This window comes from Herpailurus yagouaroundi, unplaced genomic scaffold (genome assembly GCF_014898765.1).
Source record: "Herpailurus yagouaroundi ecotype Mexico unplaced genomic scaffold, PumYag 159, whole genome shotgun sequence".
NCBI lineage: Eukaryota > Metazoa > Chordata > Mammalia > Carnivora > Felidae > Herpailurus > Herpailurus yagouaroundi.
This window is the reverse complement of record NW_024412400.1, coordinates 8,973,469-8,997,845: the sequence shown is the minus strand read 5'-3', so window position 1 is coordinate 8,997,845 and position 24,377 is coordinate 8,973,469. Positions and strand designations below refer to the sequence as shown.

The 24,377-nt window shown below is 38.2% G+C and overlaps 1 protein-coding gene across 5 annotated transcripts in view; it reads left to right on the top strand.

Moving 5' to 3' along the window:
* The window catches only part of ULK4 (unc-51 like kinase 4), a 586,637-nt gene that overhangs the window by 444,516 nt on the left and 117,744 nt on the right, over positions 1-24,377 (top strand). For all 5 annotated transcript variants that reach the window (XM_040479906.1, XM_040479903.1, XM_040479905.1 and 2 more), the window contains one exon: positions 21,477-21,662. In XM_040479906.1, the coding sequence (XP_040335840.1) occupies positions 21,477-21,662 (186 nt within the window). The remainder of the gene's footprint in view (positions 1-21,476; positions 21,663-24,377) is intronic.

Below are 24,377 nucleotides of genomic sequence, written 5' to 3'. Positions count from 1 at the left end.
TGAAAACACCATTTCTTTGAATACAGTTGGTTATGTTTATTCTTTGCACCCCAAAATTCAATATTTGGGACTAGTAGTAGGAGCTTTGCTAGGAGACAGTAGCGAAGCGTATCCGATGATACCCTCATCTCTTTAACCTAATTTGATGTCTTCCTAATAACCGTAAACAAAAGGGGATAAAACCATAGATATTCTTTTACACCACAGAAAGGGAGATGAGTAGTGGCCTCCAGTATTCTGGCGTATTCCCCAAGTGTTACACGGCAGAGCCTCCCTTTTACGTTATGTGATCCTCCAGAGAAAGTAGCATTTTCAGAACTGGTTTCCCCTGTGGAAAGACATCTTTTCTTCATTGGTTCATCAGAGAGAAATAGTCAGACTCAAGACACGTTATGCTGTTTCTTTTGGGGTGATGCAGAAAACTCCATTTAAAACTCCAATGATGGATAACAGGTAATTTGCCATGCATTTTATGTGTCTACAGATATGTCTGTAGCATGTGTCCTTGTATGTGTCTATATGAAACTTGACCTACTTCAAGGTCATCCTGATTGCATTTTACTTTGTCAGTCTGGTCTTTAACATCTCGGCCCCCTAAAACGTGTGCTAGATTTTTAAACCGTGGAAACTGCTTTGCCCTGTTGCCAGTAGGGTTAATAGCCTGATAGCGTGCATGGAGCTGTCCATGTCCAGGCAACAGTAACAAAAAGAGAAATGATCGCATCTTTATAAAGGGAATACAAAACAAAGTCATCCAATCCATTTGACATTGCACGTGAGGCCATTTGGCAAGACACAATGGCGTTTCCATGATTCAGTTGGGTCGTCTCTGAACATCCACTCATTTACCTGTGGTTAAGTTCGGTTTGTGGGTCACCAGCTGAATGACCATGGGGGAGTTAGTAAGTCTCCATTCCTGCATCTAATAAAAGGAGGACATAGTAACACCGCACAGGGTTGTTGGGAGGACAAAGAAGCAATGGGTGAAGAGCCGCTAGCGTAGTACTTACTAGCACATGGTAAATACCCCCCTGTTTTTATCTTTGTTGTATCATTGTGGATGGTGGTATTATCTTTATTACTCAGTAGTACAATAACATGCAGTGAAAAACACATTATGGCTACAGCCTTGAAATACAATTCCTGGGTGTCTTTAGAAGTGGCCATATTTAAAATGAGCAGTAAACACTCTTGAGTTGGCTTCGTTTTATTTTTGCTACCCCCAAAAACGTCTTTGATTTTTTGTAAACTCAGAAAGCGTGCCTATGCATCATTCTTCTTGAAGCAAGAAAATGATGTGGATACTTAATAGTGTGGATATTTACCCGTAACCGTGATACAGCGAAGTTAGCAGTTTTGATAATGATGTTTGGCTTTTTTGTTTTGTTTAATGCCTGCAAAATTATCCTGCCTACGGCTCCCAGAGGCCCTTCCCATACAGCATGTTCTGTAATCATATTACTGATCTAATAAACATCTATCTCATTGTAATAAACTCTTTTTGTGAACAGCCTCATTAATGTGCTGAAATAATGGACCCGGGGGTATTTCCAGCGATTTCATTGTAGCTCTAAAATTAGCTGCCCTAACAGCTCTATTGGTGGGGAAACTGCTGCTTCAGCCCCGCTGATCGAGTCTTCTGCAGTGCCTTGCTGATCACGAAGGTGCATGGGGCAGAGCTCCCAGTAAAGGTGCTTTGGGGGCAACAAAGTCCTACAGCATAAAACTTTAGACAAACACTCTCATGTTAGTTTTAATTCTGGATCAGTCTCTTTGAATAAATGAACCGTTAGTTTATATAAGACCGAGACTTTACCTTAAGGAATTCGTGCTAAACGTCTATATAATAAAGCCATAACTATGTTTAACTGATTTCCTATGGAGAATTTTCTTCTTCCAGTTGTAAAAATTGCCTGGTTTTATAAGTTTTTACTATTAGGAAGTGGTTTTTTAAATTTTATTAGCCTTGTACTTTTATTCTAAAATAGCCATTCTTGAATGGGAATAAAAACCTTTTTTAGGGATAAATGTGTTCTCTTTTATTTTTTTTTCCTTTGGGGTACATTCTCTACCTCAAGCCTGTATTATTTAGAGGTGAGCTCTTCAGAAGGGAATTCTTTTAGTGTGAAGAGGACTTCAGGTATTTGTCAGTGAACTGTAATTTTAACAGGCTTCTAAATTATATAATTCTGTAATACATTTTTGAATCTTATAACCAAAAAGTAACATTTCCAAGTTTTCTTTCCTTTCCTTTCCTTTCCTTCCTTTCTTTTTCTTTTCTTTCTTTTCTTTCTGTCTTTCTTTCCGGCCCAGAACCCGCCACAGGGCTTGAACTCATGGACCATGAGATCATGACCTGAGCTGAAGTCGGACGCTTAACCAACTGAGCCACCCAGACACCCCTGCCCTTCACATTTTCTCCAGCCATTATATTTGGTTATAGCAAGTCTTGTATTTGCCTCATGTCAGTACCTGAGGGTCATTACAGAGGGTGCCCAGGAGATTTACCCTCTCTTAGATCTTAGTTCCCGGAAGGGAAGGCAGATTTATTCCAGATACTTATATTTATGTATCTGTGGATGTGCGTAGTTGACACTGTTTCAGATATTTAAGTTACAAAAGGTGCCATAAGCACATTATAACACCTGCAACAATATAGAAACGGTTAAAGTACAAAGAACTAAAGTCTCCACCTAAAGGAAAACGAAACTACCCCCACCCCGGCCCGTGTAGCCGCTGTTTACGTTTGACACGTATTCTTGCATTCTTTTCCAGTCTTTTCCAATCACATGCGCTTGTATCATTGATTTTGTTTCTTGTTTTGTTTTAGCTCTCATTCCTAAAAGTAGGTTCATAGTATATGTAGATGTTTTGTAACTTTTTACTTATCTCAGTATTATGGGCATCTTTCCAAGTCAGTACTTTACTTATCAATCTCATTCTTTTTAATAATTGTATGGTATTTCATAGTATGAATGTATTACTCTCTCTCCAACTCAGTCGTCTCCCAGTGGATGGCCATCCACATTGTTGTCACTTATTTGCTATTATAATCATCATACAGTACACATCTTTGTAAAATTTGAGGTGCTTCTGCATTTCCTTTAATTGGAAGCACCCAGAAGTGAGATGGGTAGGTGGAAAAGTGCTTTTAAATTTCAATAAGTATTAATTACCATGTAACCTCCCAAATTTTTTAGCAGTTTATATTCAATGAAAGGCGTGGAAATGTACTAAGTTTGCTACATCATCACCAGCATCACCTCTTCTGAGTGGCTTACTTTTAGCAGGTACACTGTGTAGAAATTCAAAGATGTCAGTTTAAGTATTATCACCAGAACAAATACTGTTGGGTAGGATGACCAATCAGAGTTATTTATGTTTTATTTATTTATTTATTTTATTTATTTTTGAGACAGAGCATGAACAGGGGAGGGGCAGAGAGAGAGGGAGACACAGAATCTGAAACAGGCTCCGGGCTCTGAGCAGTCAGCACAGAGCCCGACGTGGGGCTCGAACTCACAGACCGTGAGATCATGACCTGAGCCGAAGTCGGACGCTTAACCTACCAAGCCACCCAGGCGCTCCTGAGTTATTTATGTTTTAAAAGGTAAACATTGATCACAGGATACAATCACCCTTTTTTGTCTTCTAGATGTCTTACGAGACTTGTTTATTAGAAATGATATTTTCAAGGGCTCCTTTGTGATACAGAATATAACCTGCTCTTCGGCTAAAAGGAAAGAGAGAACATTTTTCTCTTTATATCCTGCTTAGATTTCTTTCACAAGCAGTTAGAAGGGTAAATACTAGAATTCCATTAATTACTTACCAAAAGAAAAAACTTTCAAGATTAAAAAGAGAGAGAGAGAGAGAAAACAGACAACTGGATTGTGGTAATGCAATATTATGCATCTACAAGGTTATCATTAAAATATTGCAAGTCTAGGTGGCTTTACATGTGAGTTCTAAATTTTCAAGGAATAGACAAGTTCTGTGCTGTTTAATTTAGAGTACAGGAAAATATGGAAAGCTTTCTGATTCATTTTCAAAATACGAGAATAAGTTTAATGCCATAACCTACTTTAAAATAATACAGAACAGCTGTAAATCACTTTTATTTATGAATATAGCTAAGAAAATTAAAGTAAATCAAATCTAGCAATATGTTAAAGGACCAATATAACTAAATAGGGTTTGATCCAGAAACTCCAGAAAGAAGCACTAGAAAGGCATAATTTAATGTTTTAAGAAATAGAAGGAGATTAAAAACATGGTCATAATACTAGAAAGAGTAACTAGCCATTTTTCATTTTTTAAAACTCCATTTAAGATAGCGTGAAGCTTCTAAACATATTGAAACTTATTTCCTAGAAATTAATAAACATTAAAAAAACCAAACACTGAAGGTATTTTCATTAAAATTGGAGAAAGAGGAATATCTTCTACTACCAGTAATGGTCAGCAATGATGGATGAGAGGTGGGATATTGTAGATAATTCTGTGAGATAAAATAAATAAATATTGAGTCGAAAAAAGGATTATTACTTTAGTTGGTAAAATTTTTATACCTAGGAAAATACTGAAATAAAAAACCTGTTGGAACTCAAAAATGAAGTTCAGTAAGCTGGCGTATCATAACGTAATGCACAAAACCCAGCAGCTTTTCTTTCTGCTGATGTTAATCTGACAGAAGTAGAAATGGGGGGGAATCCCTTTTACAGCAGTGACTAAAACCACCCCATAATAAAAGCCGAAAAGAAATATAACAAGAAAATGCAAGTCATGTGATAACTGTAGAGCATTTTAAAAGACATAATGTATGACTTAAATTCATGGAGAGGCGTGCTGGGTACCTGGTTGTGAGACTTAAAAATAGACACTCTCCCAAAATCTTACACAAATTTAGTTTTTATCGGAATTCCATCCACACTTTTTTAGTTCATGGAAACGATCCTATGAAATAAATGTGAGATTTGCCATGAAAATCTTCACCAGGATGGCCTCTTTCCAACTGGTGTTTTTTTTTTTTTTTTTTTTCCCTCCGTACACTCACCTCCTGTCTCTCACAAGATGCCTTTGAAGGAAAAGTGCAGGGACTCAAAAAGGAGTAACTTCTAACAATGAAGAGAAGGGGGGGTACATGGGAGTCAGTAGCAGGTAAGGATTTCAGTATATTTCTGGAGGACAGAAGGAAACCCGTAGAAGAATTAAACTGGGGCAGGAAAAACCTGGCTCCAAAACGCGCCAGCCTGGTGGGGGGGCGTTGGTCTTCCCACCCAAACCCCACAGCACGTCTGGTTTTAGGGGAGGGGATGAAAATAGGGGCGTTTGACCAACAGCTCCGATTTGATCCTTCGTATGCCCTTCTCCAGCTTTCACATGCTGGAGACTAAGTAGGCTAGTATTTGCCCTCCAAAACGGTGCCAGGACTTTTCCCTAAAGAAGTGGAAGCTGAGAAGAAATTAACCAGGACCACCGAGAACAGCCTTCCTTAATTTTCTGACGGGCAGTGGCAGTGGAAGTGATGCTGTGGCTCCCCGAAAGCAGAGCTTCCCCAGCTCCACACCCATGGTGGAGGGACGGTCTGCCACCCGAATCCGTACCTTTAGCCGTGACCTGCCCCCTGAGCCCCACACTTGAATACCCTGGGCTGCCACCTCCTGCAACAGCTCCATAAGAACGTCCCCGCCGGTAGTGGTCCCGGCCGCGAACGAGGACCCAACTGACGTTTTGTGGGCTCTGTGTCCTCTTGCTGTCCCCTGTGACTGCGTTGGCCTGGCTTCTTGCACTTGACTCCAGTCACGCCGTCTCGTCGCTCAGGGCCTTGTGGATCAGCGCGAGGCATTTGGATTGGATTGTGAATGCAGGGAGATGTCATCGGAGGCCCCAAGCAGAAGAGTGATGTGATGCGACTAAAGTTTAAACAACCGCTGTGGCTTCCGTGTGGGAAACCGACTGCAAGCAGCACAGAGGGCAGCCTGAGGGAACATTTGCCTGCTTCTTGAGCGGCTATCTCGCACATGTTTCTCTCATCCAGTGGCGATGAAATCTACCTGAATCCCTCTATGGTCTCTGCCAGTTTGCTGCTTCAGTGGAATCATTTAAATCTCCTATGGGGCGCCTGGGTGGCGCAGTCGGTTAGGCGTCCGACTTCAGCCAGGTCACGATCTCGCGGTCCGTGAGTTCGAGCCCCGCGTCAGGCTCTGGGCTGATGGCTCAGAGCCTGGAGCCTGTTTCCGATTCTGTGTCTCCCTCTCTCTCTGCCCCTCCCCCGTTCATGCTCTGTCTCTCTCTGTCCCCCCAAAAAAAAAAAAAAATCTCCTATATTGACTGGTTATGGTTGCTTCAAATTTTTTTTAATGTGTATTTATTTTGAGGGAGGGAGAGAGAGAGAGAGAGCGAGCGAGAGGGAGACACAGAATGCGAAGCAGGCTCCGGGCTCCGAGCTGTCAGCACAGAGCCCGACGTGGGGCGCGAACCCACGAACTGCGAGATCATGACCTGAGCCGAAGTCAGTTGTTTAATCGACTGAGCCACCCAGGCACCCCCGAGTTATGGCTATTTACACAAGCAATGTTTCCCTACTCTGTAGTTATTGACAAGGAAAATGTGAAGTTTTGTTACAAAGGTCCGGATGGTGCGGGAGCCCCAGAAGACAAGACCCACTTTAAACTTGTTTAAAAGTTTAAAGTGAAGATTTTCATGACTTTAAACTTGTTTTTGGATCTTTTCTTTTTTTTTTTTTTTTTTTTTTTTTTAACCCTGGCACTCTGGTCTGTGATATATAGACTTACAACTAAATCGATAATGGTAGTGACAGGTTTTCTTCCCTTTAAATTTTCACTTTAAAAGTATAATTTGCCAGGGGTCAATGAGACTAAAGGGTATCCTTACTTCTCAAGGGTAAGGGGGCAATGGCAGGACTGTGTGGGCAATAGTGTTTCCTTGGGCGATGTCATCTGGAATTACCACCATTTATCAACTTAATGATATTTCCTGCTCCCTCTTTAGCTGAATTTGGGCAGGAGTAATGTATTAAAATGAAGAAGAACAGGGACTGGTGGCCTAGTGTGAAACCTTGTTAAAGATGTCCTAACAATACAGAGGGAGTCTTTTCTCCAGGTGCTTTTAGACAGCACAAAAATAGAAAACATTGCATTATAAGTGGTTATTGTTTTTTTTTAGTTAATTTGTTGTGTGAAAATAAATATTCCCACATATTTTTGACAAAATAGTATGCCAGGCAGTATTTTTAAAATACAATGTAAAATGAGAACAATTTTCAAAGGCATTATATTGTGTAGATTGAATAAAGGGAAGCACAACTGTAATTTTTAATTGTTTTAAAACAGTATTAAGCAGTCAAGTGTAAGTTTACTTTATTTCTGAATTATGTGTGTGTATATATGTATTTGTTACCTCTTCCATAAAGCATCTGAGTTGGCCAAGAAGAATGTTTGCAATAAATTCAGTGTTGGCAGATAAAATACAAGATGCCAGATGGACATACACCAAAAAAGTTCATTTTTGGGGTGCCTGGGTGGCTCAGTCGGTTAAATATCTGACTCTTGATTTCAGCTAAGGTCATGATCTCACAGTTTGTGGGATCTAGCCAACGGCACGAAGCCTGATTGGGATTCTCTCTTGCCCTCCCTCTCTACCCCTCCCCTACTCACACACACACACTCTCTCCCTCTGTCAAATAAATAAATAAACATTTAAAAAAATTCATTGTTCATCTGAAATTCAAACTTAATTGGGTGTGCTCTTTTTTGTTTGTTTTTAAGGCTGGCAATTCTAAATGAAGTGGAAAACATACATAACAAAGATGAGATAGAGGGAAGTTTCTATACAAGTACGAAGTCTAACATAATTCCTCAAGTTGGGCCACGGTTTTGGCCTCGAGGATCCCGGTTGCCACACAGAAATGGAAATATAACTATTTATGAGATGTACGTTACTCAGAAATTGGGACAGGTTGCAGGGGGTGGGTGGCGGGGACAGTTCTTTGAGGGGAGGAAACATTTTCTGTTCTTTGGGTCTGAAGAAACCCTTCTAAATGAGTCTCCTTTAGAGGGAGGGACACTTTCTGATGGGGGTAGGAGTGGTGTTATCTACCTTTTATTAAACATTTTATGAGCTAGACAGTGTCTTTCAAAGAGAATTTTTTTATTTAGATGAGGTCCATTGTACCTTTCTTTTTTCCTTTTGTAAACTATGCCTTTGCAGTCATACCCAAGGTCGAGAAGGCTTCTCCCAGCTTTGTCTTCGAAGTTTTATAGTTTTAAGTCTTGTATTTAGGTCTGTGAACCACTTTTTTTTTTTTTTTTTTAATGAAATGAGTTTCAGAGATTGTTGAGGACCTAGTTTTCTTTCATTGAGTGTGGATGCTCCCCAGTGATCCTGGGCCACCTTAGCACTAGAATTGACCTATGTTGTCAACCATTTGGAGTTAATTTTGGTACAAGGTAAAAGCTATGGATTGAAGTTTATGTTTGGCATATTGTTTGACCGTATTGCCATTGCACTTTTCTGAAAAATCAGTTGAGTATATTTGTGCAGGTCTATTTCTGGGTCTCTGACTTTATGCCAATAGCACTGTTCTATTTAGCTTTATAATAAGTCTTGCAAGCTGGTGATGTTCGTCTTTGAGCTTTGTTCTTTTTCAGATTTGTTTTGGCCATCCTGTGTCCTTTGCATTTCCATATGAAAGTGAGAATCAGCTTGTGAGTGTCTCCTCCCCCCCCCCCCCAAAAAAAAACCCCACAAAAAATATCCCCAAACCCCAAAACTATTGAAATTTTGAATGGGATTGCATTGACTGTAGACGAATTTGGAGAGAATGTCCATTTTAACAACGGTGAGTCTTCTGACTCATGAGCAAGGCATATCCTTCCCTTTGTTTTGGTCCTTTTTAATTTCTCTCAGCAATATTTTGTATTTTCCCATATACGAGTCTTTCATCCTTTATCACATTTATCCTTAGGTATTTCAATTTTTTAGGTGTTATTCTAGGTGGCGTCGTTTCATTCTAATTTTTGATTGTTGCTAACATAGAAAAATTTAGTTGATTTGTATGTTGCTCTTGAATCCTGTAACTGTGGTAAACTCATTAATGGGCTCAAGTGGTTTATTTGTAAATTCCATTGGATTTTCTACAGAGAGGATTATGCCTTCTGCCAATCAGGAGTTGTGGTCACTTCACAATCTGGATGCCCCGTTTTTGGGCCTGACTGCTCTGGCCAGCACCTCCCATTCACTGTTGAATGGAAGTGGTGAGAGCAGACATCCTGTCATTGTCCGATCTCAGGGTGAAGCATGCCTTTTATCAGGTTGAGGAAGTTTCCTTCTATCTTAGTTGGCTGAAGTTTTGTTAGAAATAGATGTTGAATATTGATAAATATTCTTTCCATTGGGATGATCGTATGGCTTTTCTTTTTTACTAATTAATATGATGTCGTGGGTTGACTGTATCCCTCAAAAAAGATAAGATCAAGTTCTAACTCCCAGTACCTCCAAGCGTGACCTTCTATGGAAATAAGACCATTGCGGTTGTAATTTTTAAAGATGAGGTCATACTGGCGTAGTTTGGGCTCCCTCATCAAATATGACTGCAGTCTTTATAGTAAGATGGCCACACGGAGCCGGGGGCACATGGGAGAACACAGTGTGACGTGAGGGGCAGCAAGTGGGCATCTGCCACAAGCCAAGGAACACGTGGGGCCACCAGAAGCTGGTGGAGGCAAGAGAGGGTTCATCCCGGAGGCTTCTGGGGATCATGGCCCTGCCAACACATTGATTTTAGACTTCTAGCCTCTGGAACTGTGAGAGAATAAATCTTTGTTGTTTTAATCACCCACTTGGTAGTCCTTTATGATGACGGCCCTAGGAAATTAATCCCGATGATATATTACTTGATCGATTGTTTGGAACATTAAACTGACCCTGCATTCCTAGGATACACCCTATTTAGTCAGGGTGCATTATCTTTATTGTTATACCCTTAATATTTTGTGCAGTTTGACTTGCTATGGTCTTGTTCAGAATTTGTGCATCTGTGTTCATGAGGAAATTGTTTTGTATTTTACTTTTCACACTTTTTTTCTTTATTTTTGATTATAGTTGACATACAATATAAGTTTCAGGTGTACGACATTGTGATTCAACAACTAGAAACGTGAAATAGGACAATAACAGTGGTTAACATCTGTCACCCTACAAAGTACAGTGTTATCAACTGTATTCTGTATGCTGTGTTTTTCAGCCCTGTGACTTAGTTATTTTATAACTGGAAGTTTGTACCTCTTAATCCCCTCAACCTATTTCACCCATCCCCTTACAATCTCTCCCCTCTGACAACTACCAGCTCTCCGTTTTTAGGAGTCTGCTTCTTTTTTGTTGTTTTGTTGTTCATTTTGTTTTTGAAATCATGATATTTGCCTTTCTCAGTATGACTCATTTCACGTAGCTTAATACCCTCTAGATCCATCCATGTTTTCTTCAATGGCAAGATTTTAATCCACTTTTATGACTAATGTACCATCGTGTATATGTCCCGCATCTTCTTTCTCCATTTATCCATTGATGGACACCCAGGTTGCTAAACTATCTTGGCTATCGTAAATAATACTGCAATAAATATAGGGGCACACATATCTTTTAAGATTAGTGTTTTTATTTTTGGTAAATACCAAAACAGTGATATTACTGGATTGTATGGTATTTTTATTTTTAATTTTTTGAGGAATCTCAGTAATGTTTTCATAGTGGCTGCGCTGATTTATATTCCCACCAGCAGTGCACAAGGGTTCCCTTTCCTCTGCATTCTCACCAAAACTTATTTCTTATCTTTGTAATACTGGCCATTCTGACTGGTGTGAGTGGTATCTCATTGTGGTATTGATTTGTATTTCCCTGATGATTAGTGATGCTGAGCATCTTTTCATGTGTCTGTTGGCCATCTATGGATTTTCTTTGGAAAAAAAAATCTATTCAGGTCCTCTGCCCATGTTTTAATTGAATTGTTTGTGTTTTTACTGTTGAGTTTTAGAAGTTCTTCATATGGGGCACCTGGGTGGCTCAGTCGGTTGGGCGTCTGACTTCGGCTCAGGTCATGATCTTACAGTCCGTGAGTTCGAGCCCCGCATTGAGCTCTGTGCTGACAGCTCAGAGCCTGGAGCCTGTTTCAGATTCTGTGTCTCCCTCTCTCTCTGACCCTCTCCTGTTCATGCTCTGTCTCTCTCTGTCTCAAAAATAAACATTAAAAAAAATTTACAAGTTCTTCATATATTTTAGTTATTAATCCTTTGTCAAATATATCATTTGCATATAGCTTCCCCCGTTCAGTAACTTGCCTTTTTGTTGATGGTTTCTGTTACTGTGCAGAAGTTTTTAGTTTAATGTAGTCCTAATACTTTGTTGTTGTTTCCCTTGCCTGGAAGAGACACATTCAGAAAATACTGCTAAAGCCAATGTCTAAGAGTTTTCTTTCAGTTAAGAGTTTTAGGCTTTCAGGTCTCACATTTAGTTCTCCCATCCATTTTTTTAAAATTTTATTTATCTTTGAGAGAGAGACAGAGCGTGTGCAGGCGAGGGGGAGAGAGAGAGGGAGACACAGAATCCAGAGTCGGCTCCAGGCTCTGAGCCGTCAGCACAGAGCCTGATGCGGGGCTTGAACCCACAAACCATGAGATCATGACCTGAGCCAAAGTTGAACGCTTAACTGACTGAACCATTTTAAGTTCATTTTTGTGCATGGTATAAAAGAATAGTCCATGTTCATTTTTTTTTGTACGTAGCTGTCCAGTTTCCCCACACCATTTATTAGACTCTTTTCCCCCAATGTATACTTCTGCCCCCTCTGTTTTGGATTAATTGACTGTATAAGCATGGGTTTATTTCTGGGCCCACTGTCCTGTTCCTTTCATCTATGTGTCTGTTTTCGTACTGGCACCACACTGTTTTGATTACTATCGTTACGACATCAGGGAGCAGGATGCCCCTGGCTTCGTTCTTCTTTCTCAGTATTCCTTTGGCTCTTCGGGGTCTTTATAATTCCACACAAATTTTAGAGTCAGTCCGGTTCTGTGGAAAATACTGTGGGTATTTTGGTAGGGACTGCATTGAATGTGTAGATTGCTTTGTGTAGTGTGGAGCTTTCAACAATAATTCTTGTACCATTTTTTTCCCCACCAGCAATGTGTGAGAGTTCCTGTTTCCCCACGTCTGCACCAACACTTGTTATTATCTGTGTTTTTAATTATAGCCGTCCTAGTGTGTGTGAAGTGGTATCTCATGGTGGTTTTGATGTGTATTTCCCTGATGACTAGTGGTGTTGAGCATCTTTTCCCGTGCTTATTGATGATCTCTATACCTTTATGAAGGAATGTCTATTTTCTTTACTCCTTTAAAAAAATATTTTCGTCTTTCTCTGATTGGACTGTCAGAGTCTTTGTATATTTTGTATATACAAGTCCCTTGTCAGATCGTTAGATTTGGGGGGTCACTTTTCACTTTCTTGATGGTATTATTTGCAGCACAGCATTTTTTAATTTTGGTGAAATCCAATTTATGTCTTGCTTTTGTTGCCTGTGCCTTTGGCGTCAGACCTAGGAAGCATTGCCTACCCCAGGGTCACAGAGATTTACTCTTATATTTTCTCCTAAAAGTTGTATATGTTTAGATATTTGATCCACTCTGAGATAGTTTTCATATACGGTGTGAGGTAGGGGTCCAACTTCATTCCTTTGCATGTGGATATTTAGTTTTCTTAGCATCTGTTGATAAGACTTTTTTCTCCATTGAATTATCTCAGCTCTCTGGCAGAAAACCAATTTACCATAAACATAAGGGTTTACTTCTGGGTTGTCAAAGCTTTTCCATTAATCTCTATGTATATTCTTATGCCACTTCCACATTAGATGAATTATCACAGCTTTTTAGCAAAATTTGAAACTGAGTAATGTGAACCCTCAGAATTTGTTCTTTTTAAAGATTTTTTTGACCATTCATGGTCCCTTGCATTTCCGTATGAATTGTAGGATTGGTTTATCAATTTCTGGCAAAAGAAAAAAAAAAGCCAGCTGCAGCTTTGCTTTCGATCTGTAGATCAATTAGGGATATATTACTTCTGAGCGATATTGACTCCTCTGACCCTACAACATGGAATGTCTTTCTATTTATGCAGACTTTCCTTAACTTTTTTCAACAATGTTTCATAGTTTTTGGTGCACAAATCATGTGCTTCTTTTAACTTTAGTTCCAAAAAATTCTGTTCTTTTTGATGCTCTCATAAATGGAATTGTTTTCTTAATTGCCTTTTCAGATTCTACACACTAGCAGTGTGGATACAATGGATTTTCGGTTACTGATTTTATATTCTACAGCCTTACTGAATTTGTTTATTCCAATAGTTCTTTGCTGAATTCCTCAGGATTTTCTGTGTATCGTGTCACCTGCAAATAGAGTTTTACTTTCTAAATGATTTTTATTTCTTTTCCCTGCCCAATTCCCCTAGCTAGAACTTCCAATATAATGGTGAATAGAAATGGTGAGAACAGACATCTCTGTCTTGTTCATGATCTTAGAGGGAAGGAATTCCCTTTTTACTTAAGTATGGTGTTAGCTGTAGACTTTTCCTAGATATCCCATGTCATTTTAAGAAAGTTCCCTTTTATTCCTAATCTGTTGAGCGTTTTTATTATTAAATAGGGTTTGATTTTGTCAGATGTCTATTCTGTGATTGTTGAGAGGATCATGTAATTTTTGTCTTTTAACCTATTAGTGTTGCACATAACATTGACTTTCAAATGCTAAACTAGCCTTGCATTCCTAGGATAAATTCTGCTAGGTCATGGTGTTTAATCGTTTTTTTGTTTTGTTTTGTTTTTTTTAAATTAAGCCCTCTACCCAATCTGGGGTATGAACTCATGACTCCAAGATCAGGAGTCACATGTTCTACCAACTGAGGTGGCCAGGCATCCCTGTAATCCTTTTAATACATTGCTGGATACAGTCTGCTAACATTTTGTGGAAGCTTTTTTCACCTCTATTCATGGGTTGTAGTTTGCTTTCTAGGAGAAGTATCTCTGTCTGGTTTTGGAATCCAGATAATACCAGCCACATAGAAGGAGTACGGAGGTGTCACTTTTTCCTTAGCGTTCTGGAAGTGTTGGTGTAGAACTGATATTACTTCTTTCTTGAATGTTTGGTAGGTTGACCAGTAAAGCCATTTGGGCCCGGAGTTTTCTTTGTCAGAAGGTCCTTAACCATAAATTCATTTCATCTAATGGACAAATTGCTATCAAGATTATTTTGTCCTATGAGCTCTAGTTGCTTTGGATTTGTGTGATTTTTATTTATAATGTCCCCTCAACTTAAGGAATCTACTGGTATCCACTTCAGTTGCCCTCCCTGTGCTTAGGCCTGGAAACCTCTCAGGTCTCTAACCTGTGACAAGAGTGGAGCTCCCCTCACTTGTTTTCCATCCTTTGGGCATCACTTTCCTGCTTTGTCTGATGTCTTGTGTCTTAAAAAACATTGTTTCATGTATCTGTCTTCTAGTTTGTTATTGTAGGCAGTCGGGTATATCCTTTCCCTGTTATTCTAGGAAAGATGAGAGGATTTGTATACCTTCAATCTTTGTGTGTGTGTGGGGGGGGGGCACCGAAAATACCCCACAAACATTATGAGATTTACAATTATCCAAGAAAGAAGCCATCTCAAAAATCTTGCTTATAAACAGTCTCAAGTTACTTGAACAATGAAGCAAAATTAGCTGGAAAATGAAGAAACGTTAAAGTGATCGAAATAGAAGTCTGAACACCTGTGCCTATCTCACCAACTATGCACAATCTATAAAAAGAGAGAAAAGATTAAATATATCTTAAAATTTGGGGAGAAAAGAAAGAGATGCTGTTAATGGAAAAGAAATCTTGTGCAATTACTAGATGATAGAAAGCAGATGGGAATGAATTGAAATAGTTAAGAAACCTATTACCCACAACATACATAGGAGAAAACTAACCAGAAGGTAGGAACAGATGCAGAAGATCTATAAACTCAGAGTGAGGTGAAAAACTGATAGAGGCCCTAAGGCATTTCCCAGGCTAATTGAAGATTAACATTTAGAACAGGAAGACCAATCAGTCTCCCCACCTCATCCATTTTGCTCTGCTTTATTCCAGCATAATAAGTCAAGAACTGCACTATAAAGAGGATGAACTGTCTATCTGAGGTGATTTCTACTATGGGGTTAGGGCCTAGGAAGAAGCATTGTAGAATTTGACGAAACCATAGAACACAGACAGGGGAAGCCAGTTGAAGAAACAGATATACACAAATGCAGAGGAAATCCATACCATCTGCCTATAATAATTTGCTCGATCTTTCATTCATAAAATAGAAAACCAAAGACTGCTAGACATTTGGGGAAGCGTAACAGCAAGGAGCAGAAAAAACAAGGTGGATAAACAGCACAGAAGGAACAAAGTTGATAGGAAGTGTTATGATGAATTCTGTCCCCCACAAAAATAATGTGTTGAAGTCCCAACTCTTGGTACCCGAGAATTTGCCTTATTTGGAAATAGTGTTGTTCCAGATATAATTAGCTAAGATAAGGTCATTCTCAAGTGGACTGGGCCCCTAATCCAATATGGCTGGTGCCCTTTTAAGAAAACAACTATGTGAAGACAGACACGCTGGGAGAGTGTCACATGATGACAAAGGCAGAGATTGGAATTATGTAGCTACAAGTGAAGGAATACCAGTGATCGCCAGGAGGTATGAAGAAGCAAGGGCACATTCTGCTAGAGGTTTCAGAGTGAGCATGGCCCTGACCTTTGCTTTCAGACCTCTAGCTTCCAGAACTGTGAGACAACAAATTTCCATTGTTTATGCCACCTGTTTGTGGTACTTTGTTATGGTCCCTTAGGAAACTACTACTGGGAATTGAAGTTCTCTTTTACTCCCATAAAATGAATGTTAAAGTAACCCACAAAAAGGTTTTTAAAAAGAAGCAAATCAAGAATAACAAGAAATAAGAAATATACAGAAGACAAATAATAAAATCACATATTACACTTAAACCCTAATATCTTAATATTTACCTTAAATATAAATGGTCTAAGTGCACCAATTCAAAGACAAAGAGAGCTAGAATGCATAACAAAACATAATCTGACAATATGTTGCCTATAAAAAACTCACTTCAAATATAATACAGGCAGGTTAAAAGTAAAAGTTTGAGAAGTATGTACCGTGTAAATATTAATTAAAAAAAAGCAGGACTGGCTGTCTTAATATCAGATAAAGTAGACTTCTGAGTAAGAAAAATTACTAGAAGGACGCCTGGGTGGCTCAATTGGTTAAGCATCTGACTTGATTTTGGTCCAGGCCATGATCTCATGGCTGTGGGATCAAGCCCCACATCAGACTCCATGCTGAAGTGGAGCCTGCTTGGAATTCTCTCTCTTCCCTTCTCTCTCTCTCTACCTCTCCCCCATTTGAGCGCTCTCTCTCTTTCAAAATAAACAAACAAACAAACAGACAAACATTTTTAAAAAGAAAAATTACTAGAGACAGGGATATTGCATGATGATAAAAAGAGCAATCCCACTGAGGTGATAACCATTTTAAATGTGTATAAAATAGGACCTCAAAATACATGAAGCAGAAAAATAATAGAGCTTAATTAAGATAATAAAAGAATACATAGACTCAAGACTGTAGTGGATTTCAAAACTCCAGTCTCCAGCAATTAATGGAGGAACTAGACAGGAAATCATCAAGAATACAGAAAAATGGAACAACACAATCAACCAACAGGATATGATTGGCACATATAGAACACCCTACCCAACAACAGCAGAATACATCGTTTTTACAAGTACCCATGGAACACTCACAGACCCTGGGCCATGAAATAAACCTAAACAAATGTAAAATAAATTAAGCTAATACAGAATGGGTTCTCTGGCCACAGTGTAATCAAACTAGAAGTCCATAATTAAAAGACCATAGGAAAATTTCCAACACTTGAAAAGAAAATACACTTTAAATAATTCATGGATCTAAAAGGGGGTTGCAAGGGAAATTTTTTAAATGCATAGAACTGAATGAAAAAGAAAAGCTTTCAAAATATGTAGGATGCAGCTAAAGCCCCACTGAGAGGAAAATTTATAGTAACAAAAGCTTACATCAGAAAAGGAGAAAGATCTTAAGTCAACAATCTGAGTTTCTACCTCCAGAAACTAGGAAAAGAACAGCATAATGAACTGAAAGCAAGCAAAAAGGAAGAAATAATAAGGATTAAACCAGAAAGTAGTGAAGTTAAAAACAGGAAAACAATACAAAAAAAAATCAATGAAACAAAAACCTGACACTTAAAAAAAAATCAACAAAATTGAAAAATCTTTAGCAAACTGACAAAAATTTAAAAAAGACAAAATTACCTATATGAGGAATGAAACAGGAAATGTTAGTATAGATCCGCAGCCATTACAAGGATAGTAGCAGAATATTCTGAATAATTTTATGCTCATAAATTCAATAACTAGAAGAAATGGACAGATTCTCTAAAATGTACTGAAACTTAACTAAGATAAACCCCTTAATAGTCCTATAATCACTAAAGAAATTGAATTTGTAATTTAAAACTTCCTAAAAAGCAATCTCCTGGCCTAGATTATTTCACTGGAGAATTCTATCAAACATTTGAAGAATTTTTAATCCCAATTTTAAGAGGAGTTTTATGAAGATTATATTACCTTGACACTAAACTAAAAAAAAAAAAAAAAAACCTACAAAAACAAAATGAAACCATAAAAACAAAAAATAACCCAAACTTATAATATCTCTTTTAACCTTAGGTATAACCATTTTCAACAAAATATTAGCAAACTGTATGTACCAATTTATAAAAAGAATTAATACTGTGACCAAGGAAGTATTGCGTTTACAAAGGTTATTCCATGTTCAGAAATCAGTGCATTCTACCATATATAAACAAGCTAAAGAAGAAATATCACATGATCGTATCAATTATTACAAAAAAAAAAGGTATTTGGCAAAATCCAGTACCCATGATCAAAGTTCTCATCAAACTAGAATTAGAGGGGGAACTTCCTCGACCTTCAGCTATCATCATACTTAAAGGTGAAAGACGGAATCCTTTTTCCCTACAATTGATGACAAAGCAAGGGTGTCAGTCTGCTCCCCCCATTTTTATTCACCATAGTGCTGCAAGTTCTAGCCAGTGCACTAAGACAAGAAAAATAAATAAATAAAAGCATACTGTTGGGAAGGGAAGAGCTAAAACTATCCTATTTGCACATGACACAATGTAGAAAATTCAAAGGGATCTATAAAAACACTCTTAGAATTAATAAGTGAGTTCAGCAAGGTTGTAGAATCCAAGATCAACAAACAAAATTCAGTTGTATTTCTATACTGGCAATGAACATGTGGAAATAATTAAAATCACTATTTATAGTTTGCAAAAAAAAATTAAATGCTGACATATAAACATGACAAAACATGTATGTCCTCAACATTACAAAATTGTTGTGAAAGAAATCAAAGAAGACATGCATAAATGGAGAGATACCACATATATCTGCATTGGAAGACTCAACAGACTAAAAATGTCAATTCTCCCTCATTTTTTGGAGCATTTTAAGGCAATTCCTACTAAAATTGCAATGAAGTTTTCAATAAATAGACAAGCCTATTCTAAAATTTATATAGAAAAACATGGGGTGCCTGGGTGGCCATTCATCCAGGTTGAGTGTCCAACTCTTGGTTTTGTCTCAGGTCACGATCTCATGGTTCATCAGTTCAAGCCCCACATCAGGCTCCACACTGACAGTGGGGAGGCTGCTCAGGGTTCTCTCTCTCTCTCTCCCTCTCCTTCTCTGCTCCTCCCCTGCTTTCTCTCTCTCTCTCTCTCTCTCTCTCTCTCTCTCTCTCTTTCTCTCTCTCTCTCTCTCTTTCTCAAAATTAAAAAAATAAGTAAAATGTACATAGAAAAACAACAGGCCATAGGATAGCAAAAATAATTTGAAAAAAAATTGGAGTTAGAGAAAACACTCTACCTGGTGTTGATGTATTATTTAGCTACAGTAACAAGACAGTGTGTTATTGGGGGAGAGATAGACACCTAGATCAATGGAACAGAATAAAGAACTCAGAGATAAGCTCACACAAATATGCCCAGCTGACTTTTTAACAAAAGATGTAAAAACAATTCAATGGAGGAACAAATCTTTAAGAATGATGCTGGCGCAGTTGTACAGTTGGTGGCAACAATGAATGCATGAATGAATGAATGAATGAATGAATGAATGGAAGAACCTCTACCTAAACCTCAATGTTTATACAAAAAATTAATTTTAATGTAGATTTCAAAACCTTCAGGAGAAAATCTTCAGGACTGAGGGCTAGGCAAAGAGTTTTTCAAGTAATTGACACAAAAAGCACAATCCCAATGAAATAAAACCACAAGTTGGAGGAATCAAAATTAAAATTTTCTTTCTGCAAATGAGTGAAGTGCATGAAAAGACAAGCTACAAACTGGGAAATTGGCTGAAATACGTATGAAATCTCTCTGTAGTTTTTCTTACAGCTGCATATGAACCTACAAATGTCTCAAAATAAAGGATTAATTCCCATGCAAAAGAATGAAGTTGAACCCCCGATAACACCATACACAAAATTCACTCAAAATGGATCAAAGACCTAAATATAAAAGTTAAAACTATAATATTCTTACAAGAAAAAATAAATGTAAGAGCCACAACTATAAAAATTCTTAGATGCATTTCTCAGGACATTGGAATAAGTAATGGTTTCTTAGGTATGATACCAAAATCACAAAGAATAAAAAAATAGATGAATTTGGATTCATCAAAATTAAAAAAAATATTTTGTGCTCTAAAGGATACTATCAAGAAGATGAAAAGACAACCCACAGAATAGGAAAAACATTGTTTAATCTAAAGGAGTTGTATTTAAAATATATATACTTAGTCTGTATCATAAAATGTCAGATCCCATGTCAAAGATGGGAAAAGGATCTGAACAGATATTTCTCCAGAGAAGATGTACAAATGGCCAATAAGCACATGAAAAGATGCTCCACATCATTAGTCATTAAGGATGTACAAGTGAAAACCGCAATGGGTTACCACTCTACACCTACTGGGAAGGCGGATATTAAAAATACAGATAATAGCAAGTGTTGGTGAGGACGTAGAGAAACTGGAACCCTCCTGCGTTGCTGGTGCTCATGGCAGCTTCAGAAAACAGTCTGGAAGTTCCCTGAAAGGTTTAAACATGGAGTTCTCCTATGACCCCGCAGTCACTTCTAGGTATTCACCCAAGAGAAATGAAAACCCTGTGTCTGCATAAAAACTTACACACAAATGTTCACAACAGTATTCTTCATAACAGCCAGAAAGTGAAAACAACTCAAATGTCCATCCACTGATGAATGGATAAACAAAATGGGGTACATCCACGTAACAGGATATTTTTATAAATAAAAAGAAATGCAATTCTGATACATGTTGCAGCAGGGATGAATCTTGAAAAGATTACGGTAGGTGAGAGAAGCCAGTCACAAAGGATCACATTCTGTGCGATTTCATGTATCTGAAATGTTCAGAGGAGATAAATCCGGAGAGACAGAAAGTGGATTAGCACTGGGCAGGGGCACTGGGCAGTGGGGAGGAGGAGAGGAGGGCAGGGTGACTGCCACATGGTATGGGGTTTATTTTGGGGGTAATGGAAAAATTCTAAAGTTGACTATGGTGATGGTTGGACAATATACTGAAAATCCCTGAATTGTACATGTTAAATGAACTACACGGCCCAGGAATTAGATCTCAAGCTCTCACAAATAAAATAAAACTTTAAAAATGAAAAGGTTACACTTCTTTGGAATATGATTGTTATTTCATATTATGCCTTTCAATGCATAACAGAAACAGTGCTTTCTGTCCCACCTGTTCAGTCAATAATTCAGACACGGACAAATTCAGAATGTCCCTAAATATCTTCTAGGAAGTAGATTTTTCCTAAACAAGTTGGTAACAAACAAGAATGTGTGGGCAGTGCTTCTGAAAACCCAGGCTGTCTCCATTTCTGCAGACACACAGCACTGTATGTATATATTCACATATTAGGAATGCATTTAAATTTTTGTTGGTCCTCTGCTTGTTACTGGCGGTCTTTATTACGGTTTAAAGAGAGGACCGTGAGACTTTCTTCTGATTTGGTGCTATTAGCCTTGAGTTACTGTATGCATTTTGAAAAAGATACTAAAAAAAAAAGCAAAAACAAAAAAACATTCAATTAGTCAATCTGTACACTCACTCAGACTGATGTTCTCTCAATGAAGCCAAATTTTCCTGTGTTTCTTGAGGAATACCAACTGACTTTGATTAACTGACAGAGTCCTGTTGGTTAATTTGCAGCTTCCAAGCGAGGATCCTGAAATTTTTGAAGTTTCATCCAAGTGTCTGTCTATGCTGGTTCAGCTGTATGGAGGGGAAAACCCAGACAGCCTGTGTCCTGAAAATGCAGAGAACTTTGCTGATGTACTGACGTCTAAGGAGGACCCAAAAGAGCGGAAGCTTCTGTTGAAGATTCTCCGAAGAATGGTGAGTCCACACAGAAACTGGGGCCGGGGTTGATGGCTGCAGTGGCATCTGATGGAAGACAGTGGTCATTTTCCTGGACCTGATGTCAGTAAAAGAATTCCCACTTACCTTTCTCTGCGGTCACCTCTTGTCAACGTTGATCACATTCTGCCTGTCTATCTTGCATACATATATATATTGTTTTCTGAACTATTGATAAGAATGAGTTAGAGATGTTGTGCCTTTTTCCCCCTTAAGGCATTAAATACACATTTTCTAACAAAATGAATGTTCTTTTAACCACGGTACTCAAAATCAAGAAATTTAACATTGATACAGTTCTTTTACTATTGTACTGTCCATACTCCAATTCTTGTCAGTTGCCCCAATAATGCCTTTTATATAGCTTTTTTTTTTTTTCCTGACGTAAGATCCAGTCCAGAATCACATATGTCGGTAGACATTTGTCTTTAATCTGGAATAGACCCGCAGCCTTTCTTTATGTTCCATGACATTTTTTTAAGTTTATTTTTTTATTTTGAGAGAGAGAGAGAGAAAGTGCAAGATGGGGAGAGGCAGAGATAAAGGGAGAGAGAGAGAATCCAAAGCAGGCTCTGCACTGTCCGTGTGGAGCCCGATGTGGGACTTGAACCCATGAACCATGAGATCATGACCTGAGCCAAAATCACAAGCTGGATGCTTAACCAACGGAGCCACCCGGGGGCCCCTGTGTGACATTTTTGAAGAGTGTAGGCTGGGTATTTTGTAGACTCTTATCCAGTTTGGGTCTGTGTGACGTTTTCTGATGATTAGATTCAGGAAAACCCCAGAAGGGTTATCATGCCTTTCTCATTTCCCCCCATCACAAGGCTCATGATCTCTATTTGCCCCTTCACTGGTGATGCTGATTTTGGTCACTGGGTTTAGTCAGTGGTAGCCATTATTTTTAATGTAAAGGTTTAAGATGGGGATTTTCTAACATCCAGCATTTCTAACTCCTGGTATTCTACCTTAAGGAAAAATTTCCCTTTTGCCCCATTTGTTTTGTTTTCTATTTTACAAACGTATATAGCTGATGTTTATTTGAAAATACTTTTGACAACTGACTCCTTTTCTTTTTACGGTAAATATTCTGCTGGTTGGGAAAGCCATTATATATAGTAGCTATTGTTGAAATTAAGGATGGAGTGGAGGCCTTCTTCATCTGTGTCATGTTGTGGCTTGTCAATCTGTGTTCACCTCTAGACCCACTTCTCTTGAGGGGTCCATTGGGAGCGAAGTCTGTGGATGCTACAGAGACTTAGGTTCAAGACAACTTCTGTGCCAATTCGATAGCTAGCTGTAGTGAATGACCCAGCCGAATCTGCAGGGCAGGTTATGGGTGACAGATTAGAAGGGAGATAGACATTTACCCTAAGATTATTTCTTTACCGTTTCTGACACGGCCAGTTAGATTCCGTCTGTGGAAGAAGAGTGGAATCTGAGTGACTTTGACCATGTATGTGAAAGCAGAAGTCATTTCTGGTGCTGTTCTCGCTTTTTCTTTTTTAATTGTGGTAAATATATGTAATACATATGTATCTATAAAACATAAAATTCACCATCTCAACCAGTTCAATTGCACCGTTCAGTGGTGTAATGTGCATCCCAGTTTTTGTCTCTGTCTATTCCAGGTCCCTTATATGATACGAGCAAAATCCTACAGTGTTTGTCCCTTGATGTCTGGCTCATTTCACTTCGTGTGTAATGTCCTCAGGGTTCGTCCATGTTGTAGCCTGCGTCAGAATTTCCTTCCTTTTTAAAGCTGAGTAATATTCTGTTTTGTATATAGACCCCATTTTGTTTATCTTTTCATCTGTTGATGGACATGTGGGTTGTTTCCACCTTTTCTGTCCCATTTATTTCTTGCCTTTTTCTATTATCAAGATAGACTCATGGATTTTTCTTTCATTCAGTTTGTTGTAATCTGCTTCCTATGATTTGGCCAGTGGGAACCTCTTCTGGATGTCTGCTGTGCCTTTCGACAAGCCCCCATCATTTTTTTTGAGCACTTTCATTTTTTTTTTTTTTTTTAAGTAACGTATGTATTCTTTTTTTTTTTTTTTTTTAATTGAAGCATCGATGAACAATGTTATTACTTTCAGGCATGCAGCACAGTGAGTGACTCAACAATTCTCCGCATCACACATGGTTCACCAGGATAAGTGTAGTTATCTGTCACCATACAAAGTTATTATAGTATTATTGGCTATATTCCCTGTGCTGTACTTTTCATTTCTGTGACGTGTTTTATTTATTTATTTATTTATTTATTTATTTATTTATTTATTTATTTGATTTATTTATTTTTATTTTTTTGCAACATATCCACTTCATTTCTGGTGCAGAGAAAGACAGACGTATTTATTTTATAAATGGAAGTTGGTACGTCTTGATTATCTTTACCTATTGCGCCCATCCACCATCCCCTTCCCTCAGGCAACCACCGGGTTGTTCCCTGTGTTGATGAGTCTGTTTCTATTTTTGTTTGTTTTGTGTCAAAAATTCCACATGTAAGTAAAATCATGCGGTATTCTTCTTTCTCTATCTGACTTACTTTGCTTAACATAATACTCTCTAGGTCCATCCATGCTGTTGTAAATGGCAAGATTTCATTCTTTTTTATGGTGGAATAATATTCCATTATGTGTATATATTATATATATTTCATTGTAGATATATATAGTGTATATACAT